This window comes from the organism of the source record quoted next, unplaced genomic scaffold (genome assembly GCF_019419815.1).
Source record: "Pyrus x bretschneideri cultivar Hongxiangsu unplaced genomic scaffold, Pyrus_bretschneideri_v1 Contig17, whole genome shotgun sequence".
Classification (NCBI taxonomy): domain Eukaryota; kingdom Viridiplantae; phylum Streptophyta; class Magnoliopsida; order Rosales; family Rosaceae; genus Pyrus; species Pyrus x bretschneideri.
Genome location: NW_025999468.1, coordinates 4,703,867 through 4,716,133, shown reverse-complemented (window position 1 = coordinate 4,716,133; position 12,267 = coordinate 4,703,867). Strand labels below are relative to the sequence as shown.

Sequence of the window (12,267 nt, the reverse complement as noted above, 5' to 3'; positions counted from 1 at the left end):
TGAGAGGTCAATGATTTTGTGAATAGGTCCGCAAGTTGATCCGAGCTCCTTACAAAATGCGTTTGGATAACCTGAGATTGAACTTGTGTACGAACATAGTGACAATCGACTTCAATGTGCTTGGTTCTCTCATGAAAAACTGGGTTGGAAGCAATGTGCATTGCAGCCTGATTGTCACAGAAAAGGGACATGGATTGATGATTGAAAACACCTAAGTCACACAGTAAACCTTTGAGCCAGATTAGTTCACACGCAGTAGATGCCATTGCCCGATATTCTGCCTCAGCACTGGATCTTGCAACGACAGTTTGTTTTTTGCTTTTCCATGAGACAAGGTTGCCTCCCACAAACGTGCAAAATCCCGTTGTAGACTTACGATCAATGGAATTGCCAGCCCAATCTGCATCACAATAACCTGTAATCTGAGTGCTTGCATTTTTCTTCATGATTATACCACGTCCCACAGAACCTTCTAGACACCGAAGTATCCTTTTGACTAGGTTAAAGTGCTCCATCGTGGGAGAGTGCATAAATTGGCTAGCAATACTGACAGCATAGGTAATGTCGGGCCTTGTGATGGTCAGGTATATCAACTTACCAACCAACCGCTAATAATAACTTATGTTTGGAAGAGATTGACCCTCTAAGCTGACCTTAAGTTTAATGTCAAGAGGTGTAGGGACCGGTTTAGCATCACTCATGTTTGCTTCCTTAAGAAGATCCAGAACATATTTGCGCTGGTTAAGGAAGAAGCCCTTGTGAGATGTAGCCATTTCGATGCCAAGGAAGTATCTCAGAACACCAAGATCTTTTATTGCAAAGTGTTGCTGAAGGGAGTGCTTGAGTTCTTTGATTTCTTCAGGGTTATCTCCGGTGATGATCAAGTCATCAACATACACAAGAACAACCAATGTACCAGCGGTGCCTGAGCGTACAAATAAAGAGGAGTCCGCATTGCTTCTTCCAAAACCAACACTGATAAGGACTGAACTAAGCTTAGCATACCAGGCTCTCGGTGATTGTTTAAGACCATAAATTGATTTGTGCAGTTTACACACAACATCCTGTTTATGACTTTGAGAGTGACCCGGTGGTAATCTCATGTAGACGTCTTCTTCAAGCTCACCATGTAAAAAGGCGTTTTTTACATCCATTTGATACATAGGCCATCCTTTGTTGACAGCCACAGACGAGTACGCGCACTGTGTTCATCTTTGCAACGGGGGCAAAGGTTTCCTTGTAATCCACATCAAATGTTTGAGTGAAGCCACGGGCCACTAATCGTGCCTTGTGTCTTTCAATAGACCCATCCGAGTTGAATTTAATCTTGTATATCCACCTGCAGCCTACTATCTTCTTTCCTTTGGGCAGTGGCACAATGCTCCAGGTTTTATGTTGATCGAGTGCATGCAGTTCATCCTGCATTGCTTGCTGCCACACTTGGGATTGGTTAGCTTCTTGAAATGATTAAGGCTCTTCATGCGCAGATATATTACTCAAATAGGCAGTGTAATTGTGTGACAACTTTTGATAAGAACAGTAGTTGGATAAGGGGTGCTTGAGCTTGTACGTAATAAAGTCTTGCAGTCTTGCTGGTGGGTGCCTCTCACGAGTTGGATTTCGTCGAGGTATGGTAGGAAGAGACTCTTCTGAAGGTTATTCAGGACCAATACTACGTAGAGTTTCATCTTCTACAGGCATGTTGCTGTCGTCATATGAATCCGGTTGATTTGGAGCCACAAGATCCATTGTGTGAGTTTGATCACCCGCATTATTGAGTATCTCAGTCCTTGGCAGTGGAAACATGTCCAAGATAATCTCCCCCTGACTTGTATTATTGATAGGAGCATATTCATGCGACTTAATTAGCTTGTTCTCGTGCATTTATGTTGTGTTTACTTATCTATTTCAGTGTTTAAGGCCACTTTTGTGTATTTTCAGATTATAAGGCCAAAGTGTGCAAGAAGATGCAAAGTGGAGCTTTTTGGAGCGAAAGAGGAATGAATGAGTTGAAGACTTGAAGAAACGACGAATTCCTACTCCAACGATGAATTCTTACCAAAACGAGGAATCCTACTCAAACAAGGTTTTCTATTTTAGGAAAGTTAACCCTAAGTTTCCCGTTTTGGTAACCTTTCCTAAATCTTAAACGTCCGTATTTTCTAGCCACTTTGAAGTCCTTGTAGGCGCTTTAGGACACAAAACGAATGCCCTAGCCCAAATTCCAGCCATTGCCATGGGCTTTAGCCCAAGTCCTTTCCCTTGCCATGCAAGGGGAGGCATTTTAGGCCCAAATCCATGCATTAAGCCCTTCACCCTAATTGGCCCAAATCCATGCATTAAGCCCTTCACCCTAATTCTTCCTCCTAATTAGTGCATCCCACCATTCCATTCCATAATTTCCATTAGTGCATCCCACCATTCCATTTCATAATTTCCATTAGTGCATCCCACCATTCCATTCACACTTAAATGCCCATTATCCCATTTTTTTTAGCTTTTAATTCCACACCATCCCATTATCCTTTACATCCACTAAACCATGCATCCACATTCACCTAAATAAACCCTAAATTAAATCCACTAAACCATCCATCCACCATAATTCCCACCATCCACACCTTTTCCCATCCACCAAATACCTTAAACAAACATCCATTAACACCCATTCTCTTCCTATAAATACCCATTCATTCCATTCACCAAATCATCTCATTTTCCATTGTAATACACAAACACTTCCCCTTCTCCATCTTCTCCATTTCCACTCCATTCCACACTTCCATCCCCCCAACCAACCTATCCTTAAACCTTGTGCTACAACAACGAGGAAGAGAAGAGTGCCTAAACGTTCATACAATTCAAGTTTGAGTTGTTGGAATGTTTAGGTGTTTCTTTGATTTCAAAGTTTCATTTTAATTCTCTTTGTTTTGTACGTATAAGGAATGGAAGAGAAGAGTGCTTAAACGTTCATACAATTCAAGTTTTGAGTTGTTGGAATGTTTAGGTGTTTCTTTGATTTCAAAGTTATGAGGAACTAAATCCCCCTAGTTAGCTAGGGGGTGATTCGAAACCATGGTTATACTTGCAATATGAATTGATTACTTTTGGTTGGGATTTCATGAATGTTGGATTCAATTTGTTTAACCGTTTGATTGATAACTTATTTATGAATGTTTATTAAGAATGCGCGCTTAATTTTCATGCATAAATCTGACGCTAGAATATAAGTGAATTTCACCTAATCGTTATGAACTTATATTCACAAGTAGTGGAGGTTGCTTATAAACAATTGCGTTAATTGAATTCCTGGCAAGAGTATCATGCTTTTCATAGTTACAAATGCCTTGTCGATGCTTATAATTTCCAAAGAACGTAATGATTCTAACTTGTATCTTTATCATGCTGTTCATATAGAGAACTTGTTAGGAATAATTTGTTTGCGATGCATATTCATCCAATTCAATGATTCTAGGGAAATTTGAAAGTTAATTTAAGCGGACCTAATTAACTTGAAGTGTCGAGTTCCATAATTTATCGAAAGACCAACTGAGAATCAATTTTGTATGCAAGTATAACATGTGTGGAGATGAACCCCTTGGCTATTCCATCATCCATATTTTCATCTCATTCATATTTACGTTTTGCCTTTAATTACAATTTGTCCATTTAATTTAATCTCGTCCAAACACAATCCCCCTTTACTTTATTGTCAAATTAGTTAGAAATCAATTTAGTTTAGTGTTTTATATTGTTTTTACGTTTTTAAGTCAAAAATCCAAGTGATTAACAATCCCTCCTAATCCCCGGTCCAGAACGATCCCTCACTTATCCATTCTACTACAATTGACAAAAAGAGGGTTTAATTTGTGTGCGCATAAATAACGCATCAAATTTTGGCGCCGTTGCCGGGGATTAGCAACTTTGCTAATCCCTTGGATTGTTTTATTTTCGTTTGTTTTTATTTTTCTAGATTCTTAAATTTGTTTTGTTTCTTGTTTTAGGTACTAGTTCATGACTCGGAGTTCTCATCCGATTCGTGAACATATCCTGGAGTGATTGAGTTCATCGTCCGGCTGTACGACGTTAAAGCAAGCGCTACTTGGGAGGCAACCCAATACAGTGAATAAAGCTTGTTTATTGATTTCCGAGTGATGAAAAAAAAAAAAAAAAAAAAAAAAACATGGCAGAAAGATGGAGTATTCACAAAGGTTGTGTACTTGAGGCCCCACTACGTGGCAACACTCTCGGAACAGGAGGTATCGGAGCAGAAGGCATTGGAGCAAGAGGCATCGGAGCGGAAGGCATCGGAGCGGGAGGTACCAAAGATAGATCATTCAAGGCCTCAAACCTTGGTGGAACGCTGGATGACCCAGGAAAGAGGTGCCTCTGGAAGAAAGCTGCAAACCGTTGACGGTCATCAAGCTCATCAAGCTTCCTCTTCATGCCTGTTGAATAATTGTTGGCGAGCACGTGCAAACTTCGGTTCTCATACTTAAGCTGTTTGATCTCCTGCTTAAGACTCTCCACCTCCGCCATCAAGGATTCAACCTGACGGGAGCGAGCAAGAAGGCGTTGGCCCATGTTGGACACAGAGCCAGCGCACTGAACGCTAAGAGCCAAGGACTCTTGAACGGCCAACTCATCGGACCGTCCAGAAAGCAGCTGACTGTCTTTGGGAGTGAGGAGGTTCCGAGCCACTATCGTAGCCGTTGTGGGATCCGTCATCACAGAGTCCTCATCTGTAAGAGGGCCATGGGAAGATAAGAAAGACGGGCACCATACCTTACCCTGACGAGACGCGACCGGATCACTGCTTAAACTCAAATCTAAGCAAAGGTTCGATGGGTTGGATGAGCTAGCCATTGTTCACGAAGTTAAAAGAAAAGGGGTGGACGGAGTAGATTTTCAAAAAGGGCCGGAGACGAGTTTCAAGAATGGAAAATCTTCAGAGTGTGTAAGTTGGCGGTGATCGATAGCTCTATAAAAAGCCAAGGCAACGCGTCCACCAATTTGAAAAGCCTCGGCTTTTCAGAAATCGCGTTCAACACGTGGAGGCCATCATCGCAACTACACGTCTTTAGCCGACAAGCGCAAAGTTTGGCGACGCTTTATCTGCTTTTCAGAAAACGCGTGCAGCTTTATCGAAGAGGCGTCTTCAAAGATCGAAGAGTCGTCACTATTCCAAAAAGCCGGATTTGCGGGATCAAAATGTTTGTCGACAACGGTAAAAGAACAGTATCACCACTTGCTATTGAATTCCCTATATATGTCGACCTTCATTTTTTTTTGGCAAGACAGAACTGAAGAAAATGCCCAACTCTTTCTCACCTCTGAAGGCGCACTCCCAGTAAAGCCTTTCAAAATACTCCATTCTTTCTTCTTCCCCAAAGATGATACCAGATGCCTGGAGTACAGATGACCCAGGAGGAAACAGCACCACAAATACATGTGCTGATTCATTCACCGCTTCTTCAAAAGCAAAGGTATCTCATATCATCAAGGGCAAAAGCAAAGGTATATCATATCATGCTCTTTCCCTGTCTTTTCCTTTGTCCTTGATATTACTTGCATGGCAAAGTGAAAGAAGCAATCAGCCGGCACTTGGAGTCTATCTGGACTCTATTCCCTGGTTGCTTACCTAGCTTTGCTGAGCTATCCTCTAACCCTCTTCAATACGAATTGGAGAGATTGAACAAAGAAACAGATAAAAGGAGGAAGCTCAGACCCTCGGGGGAGACTAAAGGAAGCCTACTACCCAGTTCAAGAGTAGCACAAAGGAAAATCAACGATGGGAGTAGCGCAGTTCAAGAGTAAGCCAGTGGAATTATTCAAGATGAAGCCTCACTGCAATCACCAAGGAGAAGATGGAATTTACACTCCATAACCAGATTTGCATCTCTAAAACTCTTCTCTTTGATAGATACATTCTGCCATGTTTAGTATGTTTAGTTGCTGTTTTATATGTTTTCTTTTGTTTGGTGTGTTTTAAGCTTAACACATTGAGGACAATGTTTGATTTAAGTGTGGGGGGGTAACTAAGTATGTTGATGCAAATTTGTTGGATTTTATCACCCATAACTTCAAGTGTTGTTCCTTGCTGTTTTAAAATGTTTTTAAACTATTTTAGTGTGTTTTGACTTAAAAATTCGAAAATCCCATAAAAATTTGAAAAAATTGTTTTGAAAAACCCAAAAAGAGTTGTTTTTGTGTGTTTGTGTCGTAGGGTACCTTCCAACACAATGATGAGGATTTGGTTTTTAATTACATGACTGTTAAAGAAAGTTACAAACATGGATGGACGTTTGATATACTCTTTGGTTTATGCTTGGTTGTAGTTATAGTTCACGAATTCACATGTAATCACAAAGAAAAAAATTAGTTTTTATAACATGCTTGAAGGAATGAGCTCAAACTAACACTACATCCCTGTGAGACTTGAGCTTAAACGTTTATTTGGAGAGTTAAAATCTGTGCATTCTTTGTTTTCTAAAGTCGTTGCATGATCTCATTATTCTTTGCTTGGTTGCTACTTAAAAGGCGTTTCATCACTTAGTTCCAAATGCTAGAACTCATGCCCATTTCATTCAAAGCATGTCATTGATTTGCATAACACGTATTCAAGATGAAGTTGTGTAGTGAACACCATAGCCAAATTGCCATATTTCCCTTTTCATTTGTTTTATAGGATTTAACCCCGTTGAGCCTTGTGTAGCCTACTTTCTTTGTTAACCCACATTATCCTCACCTAGCCTAGATTAGGACCATCCTTACCCTTGTTCTTGAAGCATAGTAAGCATGAATGAATTCCCTTTGATTAATGTGTGCAGAAAATAAGTGTGGGGGAAAGTGTATTCATGTGAGTTTTTGTGCCATAGGCACGGTTAAAAAAAAAAAAAAAAAAAAAGAAAAGAAAAAAAAAGTGGAAAAAGAGTTGAAAATAGTTGAAAAGTATTGGTTGTTGAAGTAAGGGCCCAAAACAATGAATTAGGCCCTAAGAGTTGTTTGAATCTCCCCTATTTGTTTAAAAGTTGATTTCTGCATTTTAAGGGAATTCTAGGTCTTAATTTCATTACTTTACTTATTATTGCTTAAAGAACGTTTGTTTATCCTTACCTTCCCTTGTTAGCCAAAACCCCAAGCCCCGTTACAACCCTTGACTTCTATCTTGAGTGTTGTGCATTTCAATTGTGGAGTTTGAATTTAGTATGAGCATATGGTGTCACTGGTTCTCGCATCTAAGTAGTAGCATTCCATTCATGAGATCATATCCAAACACGTTTAATTACTCTAGAAATTGCTTTCTTTCTTATAACATATGTGAGTACTAGTCTTTCATGTTACATCAATCTGCTCACATATAACTAGTGTAGGGTGTGTAGTCAGAAAATCTGAGTGAAAATTGAGTGCATAACTAGTGAGGAATTGAGGGAATTCTCTAAGGCATGTTACTACATTCAAAATATGTTTTAATTGATTAAATGCGAACTAGTGAATGGTGACTATGAGTAAGTATGTGCTTGAGGGGAAAGAAGACTAAAAGCTATGTGTGTAATGATCTTAGACATGTCATATTTCATTGGAAATCCCTGAGGCAAACGTTGGAAGGTTTAGGTTATGTTTTGTATGTTTTGTTGCGTTTTGTTTACTGTAGTTGTTTTGTTTTGCTCGAGGACTAGCAAAAGTTAAGTGTGGGGGAATTTGATAGGAGCATATTCATGCGACTTAATTAGCTTGTTCTCGTGCATTTATGTTGTGTTTACTTATCTATTTCAGTGTTTAAGGCCACTTTTGTGTATTTTCAGATTATAAGGCCAAAGTGTGCAAGAAGATGCAAAGTGGAGCTTTTTGGAGCGAAAGAGGAATGAATGAGTTGAAGACTTGAAGAAACGACGAATTCCTACTCCAACGATGAATTCTTACCAAAACGAGGAATCCTACTCAAACAAGGTTTTCTATTTTAGGAAAGTTAACCCTAAGTTTCCCGTTTTGGTAACCTTTCCTAAATCTTAAACGTCCGTATTTTCTAGCCACTTTGAAGTCCTTGTAGGCGCTTTAGGACACAAAACGAATGCCCTAGCCCAAATTCCAGCCATTGCCATGGGCTTTAGCCCAAGTCCTTTCCCTTGCCATGCAAGGGGAGGCATTTTAGGCCCAAATCCATGCATTAAGCCCTTCACCCTAATTGGCCCAAATCCATGCATTAAGCCCTTCACCCTAATTCTTCCTCCTAATTAGTGCATCCCACCATTCCATTCCATAATTTCCATTAGTGCATCCCACCATTCCATTTCATAATTTCCATTAGTGCATCCCACCATTCCATTCACACTTAAATGCCCATTATCCCATTTTTTTTAGCTTTTAATTCCACACCATCCCATTATCCTTTACATCCACTAAACCATGCATCCACATTCACCTAAATAAACCCTAAATTAAATCCACTAAACCATCCATCCACCATAATTCCCACCATCCACACCTTTTCCCATCCACCAAATACCTTAAACAAACATCCATTAACACCCATTCTCTTCCTATAAATACCCATTCATTCCATTCACCAAATCATCTCATTTTCCATTGTAATACACAAACACTTCCCCTTCTCCATCTTCTCCATTTCCACTCCATTCCACACTTCCATCCCCCCAACCAACCTATCCTTAAACCTTGTGCTACAACAACGAGGAAGAGAAGAGTGCCTAAACGTTCATACAATTCAAGTTTGAGTTGTTGGAATGTTTAGGTGTTTCTTTGATTTCAAAGTTTCATTTTAATTCTCTTTGTTTTGTACGTATAAGGAATGGAAGAGAAGAGTGCTTAAACGTTCATACAATTCAAGTTTTGAGTTGTTGGAATGTTTAGGTGTTTCTTTGATTTCAAAGTTATGAGGAACTAAATCCCCCTAGTTAGCTAGGGGGTGATTCGAAACCATGGTTATACTTGCAATATGAATTGATTACTTTTGGTTGGGATTTCATGAATGTTGGATTCAATTTGTTTAACCGTTTGATTGATAACTTATTTATGAATGTTTATTAAGAATGCGCGCTTAATTTTCATGCATAAATCTGACGCTAGAATATAAGTGAATTTCACCTAATCGTTATGAACTTATATTCACAAGTAGTGGAGGTTGCTTATAAACAATTGCGTTAATTGAATTCCTGGCAAGAGTATCATGCTTTTCATAGTTACAAATGCCTTGTCGATGCTTATAATTTCCAAAGAACGTAATGATTCTAACTTGTATCTTTATCATGCTGTTCATATAGAGAACTTGTTAGGAATAATTTGTTTGCGATGCATATTCATCCAATTCAATGATTCTAGGGAAATTTGAAAGTTAATTTAAGCGGACCTAATTAACTTGAAGTGTCGAGTTCCATAATTTATCGAAAGACCAACTGAGAATCAATTTTGTATGCAAGTATAACATGTGTGGAGATGAACCCCTTGGCTATTCCATCATCCATATTTTCATCTCATTCATATTTACGTTTTGCCTTTAATTACAATTTGTCCATTTAATTTAATCTCGTCCAAACACAATCCCCCTTTACTTTATTGTCAAATTAGTTAGAAATCAATTTAGTTTAGTGTTTTATATTGTTTTTACGTTTTTAAGTCAAAAATCCAAGTGATTAACAATCCCTCCTAATCCCCGGTCCAGAACGATCCCTCACTTATCCATTCTACTACAATTGACAAAAAGAGGGTTTAATTTGTGTGCGCATAAATAACGCATCAATTATCCAGAGACTTACTGTAATAAGAGTTAGTTTCATGAAATTGAACATCCTTTGAAACAATTAATCTCTTAAGTTGTGGATTATAACACTTATACCCTTTTTGTGTGGACGAGTAGCCAAGGAAAATGCATTTAGTTGCCCTAGGATCAAGTTTGTCTCGATGTAATGACTGAACATGAACAAAACAGATGCATCTAAAGACTTTAAGGTGAGACAAGTCCACCTTTCTGTTCTTAACTATCTCCATTGGGGATTTGAACCCCAAAACCCTACTAGGTAATCTGTTGATCAGGTAAGCTGCTGTCATGACGCTTTGAGACCAAAAACGTTTTGGTACATTCATTTGTAACATCAATGCCCTAGTTTTTTCAAGGAGATCTCGGTTTTTTCTCTCGGCAACACCATTTTGTTGGGGTGTGCCAACACAGCTAGTTTGATGTATGATGCCATTGTTGCTCAAATATTGAGTCATAACTTGGGACATGTATTCTGTGCCATTATCAGACCTTAGGGTTTTGATTTGAGAAGAAAAATGATTTTTGACAAGGTTGTGAAAGTCCTTAAACACTTCCATCACCTCACTTTTTGATTTTAACAAATATAACCAGGTGGCTCTTGAATAATCATCAACAAAAGTTATGAAATATTTATAACCATCAAAAGATTCATTTGTTGGTCCCCATATATCAGAGTGTACAAGCTCAAAAAGATGAGAAACTCTAGACATCGAAGACCCTAGAGGTAGTCTTGTTGCCTTTGACAAATGACAAGTTTCACAGTGGGTTGATTCTTTGCCTAAGTCAGGAAATAAGGTGGATAAGATAGGTTGAGATGGATGAGCTAGTCGTTGGTGCCACAAGGTGGAAGCTTGAATGGAGGTATGGATGGACTTTGACTTGGCATGGAACCCACAGGAAGAGCTTTTTGATATGTAATAGAGACCATCAAGGTAAAACCCCTCACCAATCGTCCTCTTGGTTATACAATCCTGAAAAATGACAGTTTTTGGTGAAAAAATGGCCAAACAATTTAAGGAATTTGTGATTCTTCCCACTGAGAGAAGTTGAAATGGAAATGATGGGACATATAGGGCCATAGACTCTATTTGATCAGATATCAGGTGGATTTTTCCCTTTCCTACAATCCTAGCACCTTCACCATTAGCAACAGATACATGTGAAGGATTATGTAGTTTCTCAAATCGATGTAACTTTGACATTTGATTAGTCATATGGTCTGTGGCACCAGAATCTACAACCCAAAAATCATGTAACTCATTTATTTTAAGAGCAGTTTGGAAAGCAGTTACGATACCTTTCAAGTCTGTCTGAGGTACATAATCAGCATCAGCTAAAAAACCTGCAAATTTGCCCATCAATGCAGTAGTACTTCCATCTTCATGATCAACCGATCCATCCTCTTTTCCCTTCTTTTGTTGGAGATACGCTGCGAACTCATTTAAAAGGATGGCAGGATTTGCAGTGAACTGTTGATAGGTATCAACATTGTTGATAGATGAAGATGTTGCAGTGTTGGCACGAGGGTGTGCTCGACTTGTCTTTGGTGCGGATTTATCCTTTATGAAGTCAGGTTTGAGTTCTGGATGTAGGATCCAGCACTTGTCTCTCACATGCCCGATGTTGTCACAATGTAGGCACTTTAAATGAGGGTTTTTTCCTTTATATCTTTTTTCATTTGTCAGGTAAGCCCTAGCTTCTGTCACGTTGGTTTTTATACCATTGTTCATGACTTTTCTCCTTACTTCCTCACGTTGGATAGTTGCACAGATACTAGTGAAGGATGGTAGCTCCGAGTTCATGAGAATGTGACTTCTCAAATCCTCATATTCTGAGCTCAAGCTAGACAATAATTGAAAAATTTTATCTTCTTCAGTTCTTTTAAGGAGCACAGAGAGATCAGTTGTGTGAGGTCTGTACACATCTAACTCATTCCACATGCTTCTCAAAGAACCAAGATGTTGAACAAAGCTTTTACCTTCTTGCTGTATGTTGGAGATATCCTTCTTGAGTTGAAAGATGCGAGCTGCATTGTTTTGATTTCCATACATCTCCTTCACGGTGGTCCAAAGGATGAGAGACGGCTCGGAATAGCTGAAGATTTCAGCAATATTCCTTTCCATAGAATTTAACAACCATGACATGACCAGTTGATCTTTACATAGCCACCCTCCATATTCTGGAGAAGAAGCATCTGGTGCAGGTTGACTGCCATTGATGAAACCGAGTTTGGATCTTCCACCGAGAGCAAGACTAACAGCCCTTGCCCATGGCAAATAATTAAACTCATTCAATAATACTGAACTGAGTCGTTGGTTTGGATTGATATCCATTTCAGAAGCGCTTCCAGATGAAGAAGCAATGATACTTCCATCTGCCATTGTTTTTGAAAAATAAACACAGCAGGTTCAATATACAGAACTGGCTCAGGATGATGCCCGCTCTGATACCATATTGAATGTTTGATGTATATTTCATATCTAAAAAACATT

General features: G+C 39.1%; 1 protein-coding gene across 1 annotated transcript; it reads right to left on the bottom strand.

Moving 5' to 3' along the window:
- Positions 1-10,284: 10,284 nt before the first annotated feature.
- LOC125476066 lies at positions 10,285-11,535 on the bottom strand. Its single transcript, XM_048581799.1, has 2 exons — positions 11,073-11,535; positions 10,285-10,746 (listed from the first exon to the last, which is right to left on the bottom strand). The coding sequence occupies exons 1-2, from the start codon at positions 11,503-11,505 to the stop codon at positions 10,718-10,720; spliced, it is 462 nt and encodes a 153-aa protein (XP_048437756.1). The 5' UTR covers positions 11,506-11,535; the 3' UTR covers positions 10,285-10,717.
- Between the last annotated feature and the right edge of the window lie 732 nt (positions 11,536-12,267).